At 40.8% G+C, this 20,007-nt stretch overlaps 1 protein-coding gene across 2 annotated transcripts in view; it reads left to right on the forward strand.

Annotated features, from left to right (window-relative positions):
• JAK2 (Janus kinase 2) overlaps positions 1 to 20,007 on the forward strand; it is a 126,758-nt gene that overhangs the window by 82,064 nt on the left and 24,687 nt on the right. Inside the window, exons 7-14 of one of the 2 annotated variants that reach the window (XM_066604242.1) lie at positions 920 to 1,039; positions 4,822 to 4,979; positions 8,636 to 8,747; positions 10,172 to 10,361; positions 10,908 to 11,035; positions 14,387 to 14,521; positions 15,323 to 15,410; positions 19,074 to 19,201. In XM_066604242.1, coding sequence (XP_066460339.1) covers positions 920 to 1,039; positions 4,822 to 4,979; positions 8,636 to 8,747; positions 10,172 to 10,361; positions 10,908 to 11,035; positions 14,387 to 14,521; positions 15,323 to 15,410; positions 19,074 to 19,201 — 1,059 coding nt within the window. The remainder of the gene's footprint in view (positions 1 to 919; positions 1,040 to 4,821; positions 4,980 to 8,635; positions 8,748 to 10,171; positions 10,362 to 10,907; positions 11,036 to 14,386; positions 14,522 to 15,322; positions 15,411 to 19,073; positions 19,202 to 20,007) is intronic. The other variant, XM_066604243.1, reaches the window with a different exon arrangement.

Genomic DNA, 20,007 nt, shown 5'->3' on the forward strand with positions numbered 1-20,007 from the left:
AATGTTAAGCCTTTCTCGACCCGGTTGTTTTAAGCCTTCATGCCCATAGCATCAAGGGAAAAGTATGAAAATAAGGAAGTGGTTATAGAGCTGTGCAGCCAGCTGCATCGGCTTTACAGCCTGACAGGTCCTCTTTAAGGTAGTTTGCTCACTGAATACTATTTACCCCAAAAATGTAATTTTGTAATTCTCCTGTATATAGTTACAGTTGTATGAGAAAGTAAGTGAACACTTAAAATTTTTGGGATTTCTGCATTGATTAGTATTTAAATGTGATCTGATTGTTATGTATATACAATTATAGACAAACCTAATCTAACAAAGCTAATAGCACACAATTATGCATTTTATGGGGTATTTTGTATGAACATCCAGACTGCACACTCTCCAATTTCATGTTAGTTGAAACACCTTTTGCTACTTAGCTTTTGGACAACTTATTAACTTACCTTTTTTCCCTGTGCTGTGGATGTTCACTCAACATGCTCAATAAAAGACTTGAATAGTACGACTGTTTTGGGGTTTGTTAGGATGGTTTCACATCTTCGCTTTCCTGCTCTGTTTGGGAAGCAGGAAAGGGGAATCCTCATTGCTAAACGTCTCTGGAGGGAGCCGAACAGCGCTGGGTGGACCCCATTGACTATAATGGTGTCTGCCCATTCTCCACCCAGCTGCCCAGCTTTTGGGTGGGGATTGGGGGGGGGGGGGTGTATGAGTCCACACAACCTGACCCGTACATCATTTCCCTATAACATGGTACAATAGAAATGGTAGTAAGAAAGAGGGTACCTGCTACTGGGTTGGCATAGTTCTCCCTATCTATATCCAGGCCTAAGAAAGGCCTAAAGTGCCTCTCGTTTTATTATGTTCCTGTTTTTTTTTCTTTTTGAAAGTGAATACAAATGTATTGTTCTGACAGGACCTTCAGACCTACTGTGATTTTCCAGACATCGTTGATGTGAGCATTAAACAAGCCAGCAAGGATGATTCCAGTGAAAGTCGAATAGTGACTATTCACAAACAGGACAGCAAATCTCTGGTAAGTTGCTCCTTTTTCTTGAAAGCTATTAGAGTTAAAGAGAAGGTGGCTTCAGAAAGTTATCTATTATGTAAATCACAATTTTGTGTTTAAGCATATTTTTTAAAAATTTGTGTTTTGTTTTTTTTTTTTTTTTTTTGTGTGTGTGTGTCTAACTTGGCCACAATCTGTATTTTAAGAAAAATCCAGCATTTTCCACACTGAACACAAACTATCCTGTCACTTCCTGATCTGTAGAGAAAGCTTTGCAGCCGTCATCTCACTAACATCACAGGTAGGATTACACAGAGCGGTAACGCCTATATGTAGATAACACAGGATCCACCATTCACAATAGGTGATCAACTGGATCTATCTACTCCCTGCAAAATTACCCCTGCACACGTCACACAACATTTCTAGAACAGTCTCCCATACAAGTTACTGTGTGAATGGCCCATGAAGCTGCTGTAAAGTGGCTCTCTAAATTCTCTCAATGTAGTTAAATGTAGCTCAGGAAACATGGCCGCCCCCAAAGTCATATACAGACAGCAGAATAAAAAAAAAATCTGCAATCCAGAAAATAAAAAAAATTAGAAAAATGTTTCACGGTCTGATTTTAATTAATACAAAAAATGGTGATCTAGTCCCTTTTAAGATACTTGGCTATTTTTTGCTTGAGAAGAAATCCTGTATTGTGGGAACATGGTCTGTACCGCCTGCTTCTAATGCAATCCAGGACTCGATGTAACGCCGTGTTGGAATAATGAATGCACTTCCCACGCTGCGTGAATCTCTCCACGTACACATTCAGATTCCTGCCCTTTTTTATTACGCTGTACATGTAAATGAAGATCTGAACATCTAGGATTCTGTACCTTGTGTTGTAACAGTGCCTGGGGGAGATGAGAAACTAATATTACTTGTTTAAACCATATAATGGGTGCCAACCCATGAATCAGGGCATCATCTAGTACTGGAAACTTCACCGGTTAGGAACTGTGCACAAAACTAAAACTAAATCATTGATCTGCAAATCTCTCTGCGCAGTGTAATCTTTTAGCATTGGCAATGTAATAAATAGTATTTTTACCCCCATCTCTAATCTCCCAAGGAAACAAGACATCTTTTCGGTAGCTGTGGAAAGTTAATACTTATGTAAACCCTGGAATGAGGCCTACTCATGTGCTGGTTTCTCTGTTTATGGATATCTTCACCGCCCTGCTACCACAATGTTGTTATGCATGCCAACTCTTCAGAAAGGAGCGAAGACAGACCACTTTTTCTTATCCTCCTCGTCACACTAGATTCCATTCTCCTTTCTCCCTGCTGCAGCTCCGAATGCTCCTTTCACTTCATGCCGTTTGCTGTGTAACTTCTGATAGGAGATGCAGCTGCAGGGTTACTGTATTTTTCACTCTATAAGGCTGGGTTCACACGGGGCGGATTTGCCACGGAAATTCCGTCCGGAATTTTGCCGCGGCAAAGCCACCTGCGGCCGCTAATCCCGGAGTTAGCCAGCCATGTGTCCACACAGGACGGCAAATCCGCCGCAGCAAAGCCGGCAGAAGCCGGCACTGTAGCGCGGATTAGCTGGCCGCAGTATGCTCATTCTTTTTCTTCCTCCGCTGCGGCCACGCTCTCCTCTATGGGAGCGGCGTCCTCAGCGGAAGAGCAAGCGGCCGGGCCACTTCAAAAGCCGCGCCTAAGTGCCGCGGGTTTTAAAGCAGCGCTTCCACCGGCGGAAATCTCACATTTTTTTCGCTGCGGCCAAACCGCTAGATTTACGCCGGGATTCCGCTGTGTGGGAACCCAGGCTAAGGTTCTTCTTTTGCCTTCCTCTGGATCAACAAGGAGGTTGAAACAGGCTGAACTAGATGGACATTGTCTTCATTCAGCCTAACATACTATGTTAAACTCACTGATTTTTGGGATGCTTTCTGTCGTATCCCTTCCAGGTTTTTCCTCCGTCTGTGTGCTATTCCCTTGGCCACTGCTAAGAAATCAGTTTATCTACACCCGGTCAGTGTGACCCGCGTGTATTTAAGTGTTATGATAACTAACAACCCTTCTTCCATACGCCTCTGGTTTCAGAAAATCCAAGAGGTGCAACCAGTGGAGAATCTGATTGCCTCTCTTCGGGGGCATCACATTTTTACAATCTTTCCACTATTATTTTTGTTTTGAGGACTCGTAAGACTACCTGTCCCTTATGTCACGGGGGTCCCCCCCCCACCACCACCACCACACCCACGTGCCATTATTGTTAGCCTACAATGAAGTCTCAGACACACAACATCTCTGTATCTCACCCTTTCTCTCGTTTCATGTACGTTCTAGTTCTTCCCCCCTTTCTCTAGTACTCGCCTTTTCAGCAGTTACTTAGGACAGTGCTTTGATATATTACCTAGTAATGTAGTTCATGTCATCTGTCTTGTGATATCTATATCCTGCCTGTGCCCTATCTTTATCCATAAGGACTAACCTGCGTTCAAAACTGCCCATTGTTTGGTCAAATCATAGTTTTTTTCCCCTCTTTTATATGTTTTCTGTATTCTTACTGTTTAAAATTGTAAACTATTTTGCAAAAAATTGTAAAAACCCCAAACCTCTGTATGAATCCCCATACGATACTAAAACAGAATGACCCCTTCTACACGCTGTGTCTTTCGGTTGCTAAACATAAACTGTAAACAAAACTTTTCTGTTGTTGATGTATTGTAAAGAGAAGCCTTAGAGAAGTGCATTGTGGGAAAATACAAATTGTGTACATGCCAGTGTTCCTCTAGGTCTGTGTTTTGTAACTGATTATCATGCGGTGTACTGGGTTACTGAACGTTGCACAAATCTTACCGCCGTCAGGTTTCCTGTGTCAGCAGGCTATCTTGCGTTCCGACACAAAAAAAAGTAGAAAATAAACCAACTTTTTTTCCTTCCTGAAATGGGTTGACTTTTTGACAATTTTTTTTTTTTGTTTTGTTTTCCTTCCTCTTGAAATGTACATTAGTTTTTGTTTTGGAGCTTTTATGAGTGAAGATAAAGTATGGCCGCCTTAAAGTGTAGTTAGCGCTAATATCAGAGTGGGGGAGGTTGGAAAAACAAATTGCACTAGAATTCTGGTTCGTCTGGTGGTAAAATACTGGTGGCATTGTTGTGTGCTAAAAGTATTCTATGCTTTAGGCTAATTTCACAGAGGCGAGTGCGATATTGGGCCATGAAACTCTGCCCAATATCGCGCTCTCCAGCGTGTGATGTCCCCGAGGAGGCGAGGTGTTTTTGTTTTAAAAATGCCTCACATCACTTCTGGGTAGTCGCAAGAAGCTGGAGTGTTTGCCTTTTTCAATGGGAAGCCTCACATTGCACGCAGTATGATGTTTGTCGGGCCCCAAGCGAGCGGCGTGGCTCTGTCGGGCCCCAAGCGAGCGGCGTGGCTCTGTCGGGCCCCAAGCGAGCGGCGTGGCTCTGTCGGGCCCCAAGCGAGCGGCGTGGCTCTGTCGGGCCCCAAGCGGGCGGCGTGGCTCTGTCGGGCCCCAAGCGGGCGGCGTGGCTCTGTCGGGCCCCAAGCGGGCGGCGTGGCTCTGTCGGGCCCCAAGCGGGCGGCGTGGCTCTGTCGGGCCCCAAGCGCGCAACTTCTGAAGGTTAATTCGTAGAGACCCCAGTCATACAATTAATCATTCTGCAGTGACAGCCTCCTCTAACACCCCCCTCACCCCAAAAAACTATACCAGGTGCCATTGTGGCAGCCCTATAATATGTGAGTTTGGTTTTATTTATATATTATTTCTATACTTTACTTTTTCCAGGAGGTTGAATTCACATCACTGAGGGAAGCTCTGTCCTTTGTATCGCTTATCGATGGGTATTACAGACTGACGGCAGATGCACACCATTACCTTTGCAAGGAAGTAGTGCCTCCCCGAGTTCTGGAAAGCATTCAGAGTTATTGCCACGGGCCGGTCTCGTAAGTATATCTTTATGGTACGGACCGTTGCATGCGGGCTATGATCAACTAACGTTTTTATTTCTTTAATACATCTAAAATAAAAAGTGAAGTGAGTTTTCAAATACTCTTTATTAAAGGGATTGTCCCACGCCGAAAAGGTTTTTTTTTTTTTCAATAGCCCCCCCGTTCGGCGCGAGACAAACCCGATGCATGTGTTGAAAAAAAACAACGGATAGTACTTACCCGAATCCCCGCGCTCCGGTGACTTCTTACTTACCTTGCGAAGATGGCCGCCGGGATCTTCACCCTCGGTGGACCGCAGGTCTTCTGTGCGGTCCATTGCCGATTCCAGCCTCCTGATTGGCTGGAATTGGCACACGTGACGGGGCGGAGCTACGAGGAGCAGCTCTCCAGCACGAGCAGCCCCATTCAACACGGAGAAGACCGGACTGCGCAAGCGCGTCTAATCGGGCGATTAGACGCTGAAAATTAGACGGCACCATAGAGACGAGAACGCTAGCAATGGAACAGGTAAGTGAATAACTTCTGTATGGCTCATAATTAATGCACAATGTACATTACAAAGTGCATTAATATGGCCATACAGAAGTGTATAACCCCACTTTGTTTCGCGGGACAACCCCTTTAACTATTTCACCGCTCCTTGTAGATCCCTGTCTCATGCTAACCTCTTACAGACAGCATAGTGTAATCTCCTCCATCTGTCCCACCAAATGTGTGTTAGGAAAAAGGAAGGCGCAGACCGGAGGGGATAGGATTACAGGAACTGCTTGACTTCTTGTTCTTATAGGTTTGCTACATGGAGAATGACACAGACGCATTATTTATTTCTATAACTTTTTCTCTATTGTCTATTAGCAACATCGTGTAAAAACTCCTCACGTACGCAATTTTATGGCACATGTACAGCGTTTTCGTTTGCACTCATAGGGCTCTCTTGCACATAATACGTGGTAAAATAGAACATGCTGTATTCGTTTTATTTTTTACTCACCTATTATACACAATAAATATACACACGTGTGAATGGATCAGTGAACATCAGTGTACTTTCACTGACTCCATTCACCACATATTATGTGCACATAACACAATTAAATTATGCTCGGCCTGGCCTGCAGGAGTGTAGTTTAATTGCGTATTAATGAGTGGTGAATGGAGTCAATGAAAATACGTTGATTTTCATTGATCCGTTCACACTTGCGTATATTTGTGTAGAATACGCGAGGAAAAAAAAGAATGCAGAATGTTCTATTTCACAGTTTATTACGCACAATAGAGCCCTCATGTTCTCTTAGTGAGTACGAAAAAGCTGTACATGTGCAAGTAAATTACGTATGTGCAGCGTTTTTATTCAATGTTGCTGAGACAATAGAAGGAACGTTTATTAAAAAATAAAAAAAGAAGACACCAGGAAGCCAGTGCATGGCAGCATGTGGGAGGTACTCTGTAATGCACAGGCATAAAAAGTAACAAACGCAACTCCACACGCTGGTAAAATGCTGTGATTTTTACATATTTTGCCGTGTATTCGTGCGAGCCGCGCTTAATTTGTTTAAAGTGTATTTGCACATTCTAAAAACCTTTTGACATGTTATAGGGGCACGGCAAAGGTTTTCTTCGCTGGGTGCTGTAATCGCAGTGGGCCGATGGGTTGCCATGGCAACATAACACTACATAATGACTGTATCTGCTTGATATTGCCTATAATCGCTATTGTGAGCGGTAAAGCATAGCTGTTATGGTTTAAGTACCCCACAGGGATATGAAAAGTGTAACATAAATAAATAAAAAATTTTAAAAGAAATTACAAAAAAAATAAACCCTTTTTTGTGTATTTTCTCTGATTTTGTATTAAAAAACAAAACAAACCTAAAACGTGTATTTTGGTATCATCCTGTTTATGACGACATGTACAATAAATTGAACACCCTGTTTATCCTGCAAAAAAAAGCAAAATGCTTATTTTTTTTTTGTTTTGTATCCCCAAAAATGCAATTAAAGTGATAAAAAAAGCCGTCTGTATCCCGTATGTCTGGCGGTTGTAAATCCAGTCTGGGCATGTAATAGTATGTTTGTTTGTTTGTTTATTTTTTCTAATTTTGCAGCGGACTCCTTTATTTCTTCGCTATCATGTGTGCCAGTAATGCCAGTTGATTTGGTCCTTGCAGCTCGTGCCACCGCAGGGACCTTTCACACAGCAGAGAATATTCTGCAGCAGCCAAATTTAAAATAGCTGAATTCTGCTGGCAATTCCGCATAGAGATTGGCATTTAGCAGTACAGATTTTGGTGTGGAATTCTGGGACGGCTTATCCCGCAACGGTCTTGCAGAATATTGCATCCCTCATAGAACATTTTATAGCGGAGTCAAAAAGGATATCTTGTAATTATCCTGCTACAACTATGTTGATGTGTAACTGTAGGTTACCATGGTAAGGAAATGGGTGGACAAGGTGTTCTCACTCCAAACCTTATGTTATAGCCAAAATGTTAGATCCCTACAGGAGAAGTCTGTAATTGTTACAATTAAGCTATATGTATTCTACGGCAGCGTCCTCACAACATCTGCAATCTGAGAGTGATTCCAAGAAATGGCCGCATGTTTTTGTGATTTTGCTACGTTCTATATTTTATCTCCCGTGATTATTTGCTGATGGTTCTAGGCTTGCAATTTATTGCAGCATCAGCCTGGGAGGCTCAGTATTAATGCCTATTCAATAGGCATTTATTGAACTGATTCCAATAAATGGGATGTTTGGCCTCCGTTAATATTAGGGTGGTGAGGGACAAATGATCTGGAGGGGCCCACCTTGAATATGCCTCTAGTCAGTCTGGGATCCTGTGATCGCCTCTACTTTTGGGAGTAAGAGGTTTTACCCATTGTGATTCTATCGGCAATTCTAGCAGCAGTGACACGCACGCGCGCGCGCCACACAGAGACACACCCCGATAGCGCCCCCCCACACCCCATAGCAGCCCCGCCAGGGAAGTACCTGCTTGACTCCCGTACGTTTTATTTTTTTCTGGGTTATTTTAATGGCAATGATTACCTGATGTACAAAATTCCATCACTTAGAGGAACTAAACTTTTTAAAAACCTTTGACATTTCAGGGAGCTATAAGTTTTGATCCGTGAGGGTCCCACTGCTGAAAGCTCTGGAACAATGGGGCCTCAGCGCTCACAGGAACAGTGTTTCCCCTCAGTTATCTTGTTGGTTCTCAACTCCTCCTGACAGCACTATACACCATTGTGTGGGTGGTCTTCACTGCTTTTCAGCTTCTCCCAGCAGCTGAAGACATGGGTGAGCTCTGCACCCCCTCATTTTATCGATCAATGAGGGTTTCAGTAGCAGGACCCTCGCTGATCTTTCTGACATAATTTTTAAAGTTCTCTGAAAAGTGTAGATACTCTTTAAAACTTTTGTCCCTCATAAAAGACTAAGACCCAATAGTAAAATACATTCTATTACTAATAATGCTGCGAAAAATGTTAAATTCAGCCAATAAAACTCCCGTCTAGCCTTTGCTTAGTAAAATAATAGACGGATCACTGTTTTAATCTAAAATGCCGACTTCAAATTTAAACAGTTTGTTTTAATATTCTCTCATTCTTGATGGTAATCCTTGTGTTTTTTTACCTCCAATACATAGGATGGAATTTGCCATTGATAAGCTGAAAAGAACGGGAAGTCAAAAAGGCGCTTTCATTCTTCGTTGCGGCCCTAAAGAATTCAACAAGTACTTCCTTACATTTGCAGTAGAGGTAATTGGATGCAGAAGACGTACATAATAACATTACACCTTTGTTTTGATGATAGACATGCATGGGTTATTACAGTGTACTAATTGATAATTATTATTGATGTCCTCTGTGGATACTTCGGAGATCAGCAGTAAGTAGTTCACCAGTCGACAGCGCAGATCAGATCAGAATCCGCTCTTTACTTTGTTCCTAATTTACTCTATACTGTATGCATCGGGGGAAATAAATGGTTTTATATTTGATAAATTGTGATTGACGGGGCTCCGTGCGCGTATCTAATCTACCGTACGCTATGTAGAACAAGAGAGAAAATGATTTTGTTCTATTTTTACTAGTTTATAAGCCAAGCATGTTAAATGTCTCAAGTCTTTTTTTTTTTTTTTGTATATTAGTATGTCTAAAGTGTGTTTTACATTTATGCATAACCCAGAAGGACAATTGCAACGACAACTCAAAAGAAAACTGACATATTTTGTATTGATGTCTGAAAACTTGTGTGAAATGGAAACAAAGGGGAAGACTTACAAATATTGTCCAAGGCTACGTTCACACCCGCATTCAGTTTTTCTTTCATCTGCTCCATCGCAATAGTATAAAAAGGGGGAAAAACTGTATTCCATAAAATAACCATTGATTTCAATGAATTTTTTTCCCTACCCAGTTTACCTGCATTTTGCTTGGTTCCTGTCTTTTTCATTGAAACAGAGCGGACCTGCAGGACTTTTCTTTCCATCCAAAATAAACGAATGTTACATTCTTTTTGGTTTCAATATTCTTTTTTAAACATTGCTGTCAATCGGGTAAAGATGCAGCAGAAACTATTGCAATTGTGTCTGCCAAGGCTTCCATTTAACAGTTCTGTTTAATACAAGTGCTGATGTACAGATTTTAATTTAAAAAAAAAAGCTGCATTTCAAACAAACAGAAAACTGGATCCATCAAGATCTGATTGTAAACTGTCTGAACACTGAAGTTATCCATATTTTTTATGGATTCGTTTGCATTAGTTGGGCATCAGCTTTTTTATTTTGAAAAGACGAAGAAAAAAAGACTTCTCCGTTAATAACAAAAGAAAGCTGTTGTGAACATAGCCTAATAGTCTTAAAATGCACCGGTTTTATCACAGTGACTCATGTTGGATGAGTACACATTTAAGCCACCTTCCCTTTTCTGCTAAGCCACGCCCCTTCCCAAGAAGCCACACTTCTTTATGAATACGGTAGGGGGAAAAAGTATGTGAAAATATCTAAAACACATCATAATTGTGGTGCAATGTGTGTTAGACGGTCTTCTGGTGCAGTTTCTGCATATTTTCAATAGTAAATCTGCCCCACAATTCATATAATTTTACTACTAAATTAAAAATATGTAATTATCATATTATACATTTTTTACTATGTACGTGTGTCTGTCTTCTCTCCAAGCAGCGTTCTGGTGTGCCCGAGTATAAACACTGCTTGATAACAAAGACCGGGAATGGAGAATATAACCTCAAAGGGGCCAAGAAAAACTTTGGCACGCTAAAAGATTTGTTAAACTGCTATCAAAAAGAAACCGTTCGATCAGACGGCATCATATTCCAGTTTACACGATGTTGTCCACCCAAGCCTAAAGGTCAGAAGTGTTTTTGTTTTTTTGTTTGTTTTTTTTTAACCTCCATTAAACTTTAAATGGAATATTCGGCAAGACTATTAGAACTGTTCTTAGCACTGTATGGTTACGCCTGTAGATAAATGGATGATCAGTCTAGTTAATACAAGATACTTATAAATTAATGTATGTATTCATGGACTAAGAATTCATTATTTGACAGCTTAATTATATTTTGTTTCAAAGATAAACACTGAATGCCCGAGGCCTATTAAACAACATATCACACTGTAGACCTTGAGATAATTAATGTGATTAAAAGGGTTTTAATTAATGCTGCACATAATTATTTTGTTAGGTGAAAGAGTTCAGTTTTTTAGGTACTTTGACATTTCTCTTTGCAGGATCCGTAGTAGCAGAGATAGTTTGTAGGCGGTTGCTAAGAAGCACCTGACACTTAAACGTGCGGAAATCTCATTGAAATCCGGGATATGTTTATCTGTAATGATATGTTTTTGCACAACATATTTTACCTTGTATATTTTTCCTGTATTTTGTGTTCTTTTATAGAGAAATCAAACCTGATCATCTTCAGAAGCAACATGGTCTCAGAAATGCATGCGTCGCCCTCCTTACATCGACACAATAACGTCAACCAAATGGTCTTTCACAAAATTAGGAGTGAAGACTTGACTTACGTACGTAATCCTACAGATATACAGAGGGAATGGGATCCTGTACATTGTTACATCAGTTTTATGTCAGTAAGGCTTATCGATTTCTTACAGTAACAGCACCGCACTTGTCCACAGATTGTGTGTTTTTTATTGTAGCTCAATCCGATTCACGGTAATGGAGCTGAGCGGTAGTTTGGTGCACCATGCATGGACAGGTGTGATAAGTTTTCTGGAAGAAAACGGACATTTTGATGTCTGTGTCCTAAAAACAGAAGCTTAAAGCTATAATGATCTGTTATGAAATTAGGGCAGAATGATCAACCTTAAAGTAAAAAAAAATGGACAGACTTGCCCTTAAAGTGGTTTCCGGAATTGTTTTTTTTATGTGACCCTACTTCCTGTGTGTATAAATAACAAACCCTAAGGCTGGGTTCACACAGGGCGGATTTGCAGCGGAATTTCGCAGCGGCAAATCCACCGGTGGCCGCTAATCCCAGGGTTAGCCATTTGCAAAAAATCTCATCCACATGGTGCGGACAATCCGTTGCAGCAAAGCCGGCATTAGCAGGCGCTGCGGTGAGGATTCCCGGGACACAGCATGCCATTTCTTTCTTTTTTTTCTGTTGCGTGTGGCCTCGCTCCTCTCTGTGGGAGAGCTGGCCACAATGGAAAAGCATGCGGCGAAGCCGCTCTAAAACCAGCCGCTAAGTGCCGCGGGTTTTGAAGCTGTGCTTATCCTGCGGAAGGCTCACGGTTTTTCGCTGTGGCAAGCAAAAGCGTCCTTGGGGAACCCAGCATAACAGGCCATACAGGTTGAAAAAGGACCCACTTTCCTCCATATCCATAACAGCATGTGATCACAGTACCATCAGTAGGAGGTGCATGCCATATATTCATAAAGAGCGTGTATGAATCTAAGCATATATGTATCGAGCAGGCCACACTATGGATTAAGCAACAATCTCTATTTTTAGTTATAGAATACACGTTATTTCCAGATATACAAAACCAGGAAAGTATGGTCTAAATGCAGCTTTTCTGCCTTATACCCCAGATACAATCATCACATATTAGAAACAATTACCCTCCTCCTCCAGCGAATATGTAGGCATAAACAAAGAAACCGAAGCGGTTAATATCATTAGAGATATCACTCCACTCCGACTTGTTTCCCCAGGCTATATAATAAAGCCTCAGTTCCTCAGGGAGTTATTTGCTCAGACCATCGATTAAACATAAGAGAATAATCCAATATTAATGCACACTGTTGCATTTATATGCCAAACCCATTTGCATGGGAACAGCAGTTACGTGTCCTGATGCGTGTTAACCAGTACTAAATCCGGTCCGACTCTAGTGGTGTCGTTCTTCTAATGCCTGCCAGCATACTGGAAATATCCATGGTGGATATATATATTAATCTGGGAATTTGACAGGTGTACAGCAATCTCATATGAATCTGACCAAGAGACTTTTTTTTTCTTGATCGTGGAGAGTTGACGGGACATCGATAGGAGGTTTCTGTTAGGATCGCCTTTTTCGGGGCAGTTATCCCAGTTTTTGCTAGGAAGGGTCATGTGATAGGGTCGGGACAGGACAAGTCTGACCTCTTACCCTTTGTATAGTGTACTTTTGTCATGGAATATTATTAATAAGTCATAATAAAGGTTAATTTTTAAATAGTGGTTCTTCCAAAATGTTCACTTTCTTTGAGTTTAAAAATTAAGTGAGTGAGGAGACCCCAGAGCTGTTGCACTAAACAGAGGGGAGCCAGTAGAGGCTTTCTTGTTCTTTTTACATATGGAGAGTCAGTTTATATAAAAATTAAATAATTTGGACAACCCATTTAGTCTTCAGCCACTGAATGGTGCTGCTCTGAAGATCCCAAACTGTCTATGATATTGATATACCATTGTCATGAGTCACTGTCAAGTTAAGCATAGGAATACTACAGATGTCGATTGCATCACAAAGCGGCAATAGAGGAGACCTAATATACACAACCTAAGTTTAACCCTTTCCAATCCACTATCTGACGTCTGAAGACATTCTGATCGAAGGCTGTACAGCTCCGATGTTGGAAGACGTCCAGCAGAGTATTCTTACTGTATATTACTGGCCGCTCTGTTGTCAGGGGCCACTTCAGCATGTCCCATACCGCAGTACTGGCTCTAGCCAGCAGATGGCGCCATTGTAAAATAGCAGAAAGAGAAAGCCCCCCCCCCCCCCCCCCCCAGTAAACCCTGAATCCAAAATTGGATTGCAAAGGGTTAAACATCCAACTGAGACAACCAGCGATGGCAAATATTACACTTGTTACATGTAATGACTGTGATCACTGATATAGGAAGTCATCAGTTGTAGAGACAGGGGTGTTAGAATAGACTATGAAGGGTTTTTTGAGGATTAAACTATCGTCAATAGTGATATAATAAAGTTATACAACTCTCTAACACACAACAAGGGAAGATTTAAGGATCTTTTAAACGTACAGTAGATAGGCAGAAGACACATCAACTTAATCACAGAACCGTACATTGTGCGATAGAATTGACGCAACTGTTAGACACTTTTCACTTTCTTAAGCTACCTCATGGTTGGCATTCCAAAGATCACTATATATCAAAAAACGGTGCGCATTATAGTACTCCACCTATCCACGACCCCTTTTCTAGATTCTTTTGAAAACCATATAGTGAGATGCAAAAAAGGACAAATGAATACCAGACGTGGCTCATGGCATGTATACCAGTCTTTTGGTGCCTTTCGAATCAGAATTCTAGTCTTGTTGGATTAATTAAATCTGTCCCATAGTCTATAAGTTTATATGCCCTGGCAGTGGAATGGTGCTCACACATAGCGGAATGGTTGTGGATTTTCCACAGTCGAAATGCACATCAAAATCCGCAGCAAACAACCCCCCTTTCAATTGAAACTGTGGAATCTGCTGCAGATCGACGTTAAAAACGATGTTGAAATCCTCCTCTCCACAAATGGTACGGATTTTGGTGTTCCACACCAAAATCTGCAACTTGAAATATGCTATGGATTTTGGTGGACATCCGCACCAAATAAGCTATGCGTGAATACGCCCAAAGAAATAATTCTTGCTTATATCCAAAGGAAAATGCAGTATTCAGCATATTTTTTGCATGGCAAAATTGCGCACGCTTAATACGCATATGTAAACATACCCTTAGAAATCAGTGGGTTCTATTGTCTGGGTATTGAGCACGCAAATTGTTCTTCCAGAAATACGTTTCCGTGAATCTGGCCTTAGTAGCAAACGGTGCCCAGTGCACATGAGATTTTACTCTTGGTATTGATAAGCCTATTAACCATTACATTTCTCCACCACCTTCTTCCCCGTAGGTAGAAAATCTTGGGCAGGGTACATTTACTAAGATTTTTCGAGGAAAACGAGAAGAAATAGGAGACTACAATCAGATCCATGAAACAGAAGTTCTTCTCAAAGTCTTGGATAAATCACATCGAAACTATTCGGAGGTTCGTTTCAGAACAAGAGGTCAAAAACACAAATAATAACATACAGTTTTGCTGCTGAAGTAGTCTTATCAATAGCCCACCTATATTATATTATATTTTATTGAATAGTCTAAAGGCACTTCTCTTACATCAGTTTAACCCTTTCACTGCCTGGAGGTTTTGGACACTTTGTACCTCCCAGTGGCCAGGTAAATCCTAAATTACAATATAAAAAAAATCTTACTAAACCTTCATATTTTCAAAAAATAGACACCTTGCACTTTGTCAAAATTCCATTTCAGCTTGCTGTATCTGAGGCTGTGTTACAGATGGACAACTGCTTTTGGTGTTGTTTTAAAGCCAAGATTCTTATCTTTAAAACAAGACCGTATTCAAGATCAATCAATCTGTAATACAGCCTGAAATACAGTTAGGAGTCAAGACTGCAGTGAGAACTGCAGATATAGGAAGCTCATTCCAACCTATTGGAATTTAGGCTGGACTTGTTTTAAAGCTAAGAAACCACAAACAAAATCTAAATCAATATATCTGCAATATAGCCTGAGTTATAGCCATTTGGAAGCAAGGATGTATCTCCTTGGCTACTGAAGTGTCTCTCTGCAAGGATGTAGGGGATACATTTTGGGCAGGGAAACAGTTAGCCTTGGTGTTCTATTAACAGAAAGTATTCAACGTAATGAAGATATTCATGGTACAAGCATTGATTTCAGAACCCCGCGCTGGACCTGTTATCCTGACTGTAAGCTGTAAGGTTTTCTTTATTACTAATATTTTACCTTTTCTCCACTTTGTGATTTTCAGTCATTTTTTGAAGCCGCAAGTATGATGAGCCAGCTGTCGTACAGGCACTTGATTTTGAATTATGGAGTCTGTGTGTGTGGAGAGGAGAGTGAGTAGAATTTTTGGTCTATAGTCTTAATGCAAATATATAAGGATACGGATAGAGGCCTGATGTGATCACTATGGAATTGCATAACTAGCAATTGGATAATATATGTTCATTAATGAGCGTGCAAGTCTATAGGGAATCCATACGATCTCTATCAGTGCGTGAACTCGTTAACAAAAATCTAGGCTGCTGTATGTCCAGAATGGGATTAGTCCTGCAAATGGATATGTTTTAAGGAACTACTGCTGTTATGGTTCTCTATTACATCTTTATATAGTATACCCTTCAAATATCTGGCATAGATTGCATAGAAATATATGTAATTATACTGTTTACTCAAATAGTACATACATCCTGTCCTATACATTTGATTCATATAGTTCACTGGACACTTGGGTTATGAATCCCCATAACATGAGTTATTCCTCTAGACCATGAGAAAAAAGCTTTTTGTTTTCAGTCTTAGCACTTAAGATAAGACTCTGTTCACTCTTGCGCCATGGCTTGTTCATAGATGGCTTGACATCTATGCCATATCCGTTTTTTAAATGAAATCGGTTGAATCCTGGTGGGTCTCATTGACTTCTGCAGAACTGACTATGTGGACCCTTGAAAAAAAAATATAATAAAATATAACTTTTATTAAAGAAATAACTAAAAGGAAGAACATACACACATAAATCTAGATCCAGGAAAACCCATGGAACCGATAAAAATGTATTGATACCACTGTCCATAAACAGTAATAGACCGGTCAGTCTGAGTATCGTTATGACTCAGCCATTTAGTGTATTCGGTCTCTTTGCAGAATCTGACAGGATTATCAGAATCTATTATATACACGTCAACCTAATCAGGAGATGCAAAAGTGACATAAGTCCGACAGTTGGATGTTACAGAACGTGACCCAAACTCCAGAGATCAGGTTCGGTGATGTATACGTCGTTCACATCGAGAAAATAAGCTATGCCGGACCACTAAAAATTGTAAGCGTAACCCAACGCGTTTCTCCCACAACGTGGGTTCATCAGGGGTTTCAATACGCAAAAAATGGTACTTTACTGGTTTAATGACTCCCAGTCAGAAATCGGATAGTGGTACAAAAATAAAAAATTGATGAAGCCTCAAAATGTCCAGCACTGTCAAATAAATGACACACTTGACATAGAGGGATCAATCAGAGTAGAACTGTCATTTCCACTGGTGACGATTATATTACTAGATAGATTATTGAAGGTTGCTGTCAGTCCACCACCAGGGCTGACATGCCGCCGTTTTGTTCATTTGTTTGATTTCAGTTTTTGCTTATTAAGGCTCTGACTTAGTGACCACCTTATTGAGGGACTAATATAGGTCTTTGAATCCTCTTTCCACTCTATTGAGGGACTATTATAGGTCTTAGGAATTTTCCTTGTAGGTCTAGAGCGAAAATTTATCAGATGGCTATCCAAAAGGCGGCTATTCTGGGCTGCTGTGAATATGCCATCTGATTATCCAGGGACCCGATTACAAAAATTTTGCCCTCGGGATACTCTTTGACTTAACGGCTAAACTTATTCTATCTTTCTGTACTCGGGACTATTATCCCTGAGAAATTATAACTTTCTCTCGCATAAAGGGTAGAAATTTTTCTTACCTACTCCCTACTCTTATTTCTACCATTGTAGTAGTAGGGTTTTCGTAGTCCTGTCAGTTCATTTATCTTATATGGCGACAATAATCTATCTAGTAATATAATCGTCACCAGTGGAAATGACAGTTCTACTCTGATTGATCCCTCTATATCCAGTGTGTCATTTATTTGACAGTGCTGGACATTTTGAGGCTTCATCAATTTTTTATTTTTGTACCACTATCCGATTTCTGACTGGGAGTCATTAAACCAGTAAAGTACCATTTTTTGCGTATTGAAACCCCTGATGAACCCACGTTGTGGGAGAAACGCGTTGGGTTACGCTTACAATTTTTAGTGGTCTGGCATAGCTTATTTTCTCGATGTGAACGACGTATACATCACCGAACCTGATCTCTGGAGTTTGGGTCACGTTCTGTAACATCCAACTGTCGGACTTATGTCACTTTTGCATCTCCTGATTAGGTTGACGTGTATATAATAGATTCTGATAATCCTGTCAGATTCTGCAAAGAGACCGAATACACTAAATGGCTGAGTCATAACGATACTCAGACTGACCGGTCTATTACTGTTTATGGACAGTGGTATAAATACATTTTTATCGGTTCCATGGGTTTTCCTGGATCTAGATTTATGTGTGTATGTTCTTCCTTTTAGTTATTTCTTTAATAAAAGTTATATTTTATTATATTTTTTTTTTCAAGGGTCCACATAGTCAGTTCTTTCCAAACTAGTTGGACTTCACTGCCTCTGTTAAATTGCATTGACTTCTGCAGGGTCTGTTATGGCTTTGTCAGAGTTCCTCTATATACGACAGAAGAAATAGTGCTGCAGTCTGTGTTTTTCTGCTGTCAAAAACTCCAGAAAGTCAGATAAAAAGCCCAAACGGAACCCTTGACCTCTATTGTGAACAGAGCCGAAGTTACATTTCATGTGATAAACGAGCTGCAGTTGACCAAAGATTGTTACCGGGATTCATGGACATTGTTATTCCCTACCGCGCTGCACTGGGGAATGGACTTGTTTAATACATTACTAAACTCTGACGTTAAATCAGTGATTTTATACACTTGCTAATGATTATGCTATTATTTGTACTTTTAATCTCGGACACTCTATGAGCAGATGAATGATTAGAGTTATGTGTTACAGGAAATGGTTAAACCCGTAAGGACATGGCCTATTTTGGCTATAAGGACGCAACGATATTTTGGGGATTTTCATCTCCTTTTTTCAAAACAATTGTTTTCTTTAATTTTTTCTTTGACCTGCGCATATGACGTTTTTTTCCCCCCGCATGGCAAGCGGTAGTTTTTATTGGTACCATTTTTGAATACATATAATGTATTGTTAAACTTTTTATTCGTTTTTTTTGGAGTGCAGTTAAAAAAAAACAAAAAAAAACTCGAATTCTGCAATTTTTTTTATACAGCATTAAACCATACACCATAAATTACATAATGTTTTTTTCCTACAGGTCGATACAAATTTTTTTTTAGTCGTGTTTTTTTGGTTTGTTTTCTTTTACATTATTTTAATTATTTTACATTTTTATGACCCTTTTTAGGGACCCTAACCTGAAAAGCTCTGATCTCTATGATACTGCAATGCATTATCGCTCACAATAATGATCACAGGCCATGACAGGTCCAGACACCAGTGTCTGGTGTTCGATAGCCATGGCAACCCATCGGCCCTTTGCGATTACATAGTGGAGGGCTGATGACATCACTGGGGGAGCGCGCTAATCCTTTACATACCGTGATCTGCATTGATTGCGGTGTTTCAGGGGTTAACAGCAGGGATCAGTGTTTTCACCAATCCCCGCTGTTGCAGCAGGAGGCCGGATGTCGGTCACAGAGCTGGCTCCCGGTGCGGAATGGCACAGGCTCCCTTTTTAGTTTGTGCTATCCACAGCGCGTAAGTTTACATTGTGTTGTGTTAACTACCACCCTACCAGGATGTAAAGTTACGTCCGGTGGCATTAAGGGGTTAATCACCAATTACGTTTATTTTTTATTTTTAAGGTATTCTTGTCCAGGAATATGCAAAATTTGGTTCACTGGACATATACTTGAAGAAAAACAAGAACTCTGTTAATATTATGTGGAAATTGGAAGTTTCAAAGCAGCTGGCGTGGGCTATGCATTTTCTTGTGAGTATATGGAACCCTCCTGCTCTGCTTTGTGTTAGCTAGTGAATTATTGTTACATGTGTAAAGCAGTAAAGGGAACTGGTCACTGGGACTGGGCCCAGTATGTCAGTTAATAGTACAGAATTATCATCGAGGAAACGTACGCGGAGCAGGCGGTAAGTCCCCAGACTATAGCACTTCCACCTCCTTCGGTTGGGCCTCTTCTCCCTTGGGGGTGAACGGACCCCAGGGGGACCCCCCCTGCACCCTCTGATGTGGGGGGAACCCTCCCAGCATCCCTCCAAATCGCCAGTCCGGTCATGAATCATCCTTGGTGAGCACCAACCTCCCCCCCCCCCCCCCCCCCCGTTGTTTGTCCTGTTTGCCTGAAAACAGTAGGGGGCTGACTACATCCTTACTGCTATCTTTGCTTTGGTTATTGCCTCTTTTTCCAGAAGAGGTTCATGTAGTTCATTTCCACTGAGTGCGCCCCCCACCGGGTTCGCGTCTGACCATACTCTATACTGCTAGACTGCGGCCTCCAGGGGAGAGCACAAATGTGCCTGCAATAGATGTTGCCTGTTCCTCTTATAATTAATAATGTTATTTATGTCTCTGTTATTTTCACAAAACCAATAAATACTGATTTATAAAAAATAAAAAAAAAATAAAAAATAGTACAGAACTATTTGTAGGGGGGTTAAAGAAACACTCCGGTTTTGTTTGTTGTTTAGGATTGTTTTTTTTTTAAGAAATCCATCACCATATCCGTGACCTTGTCTATGAAGAATTTAGTTCTGGAGCTCATCCCCTCCAGGCTGTGTAAT

Source organism: Eleutherodactylus coqui, chromosome 5, assembly GCF_035609145.1.
Source record: "Eleutherodactylus coqui strain aEleCoq1 chromosome 5, aEleCoq1.hap1, whole genome shotgun sequence".
In the NCBI taxonomy this organism is placed as follows: domain Eukaryota; kingdom Metazoa; phylum Chordata; class Amphibia; order Anura; family Eleutherodactylidae; genus Eleutherodactylus; species Eleutherodactylus coqui.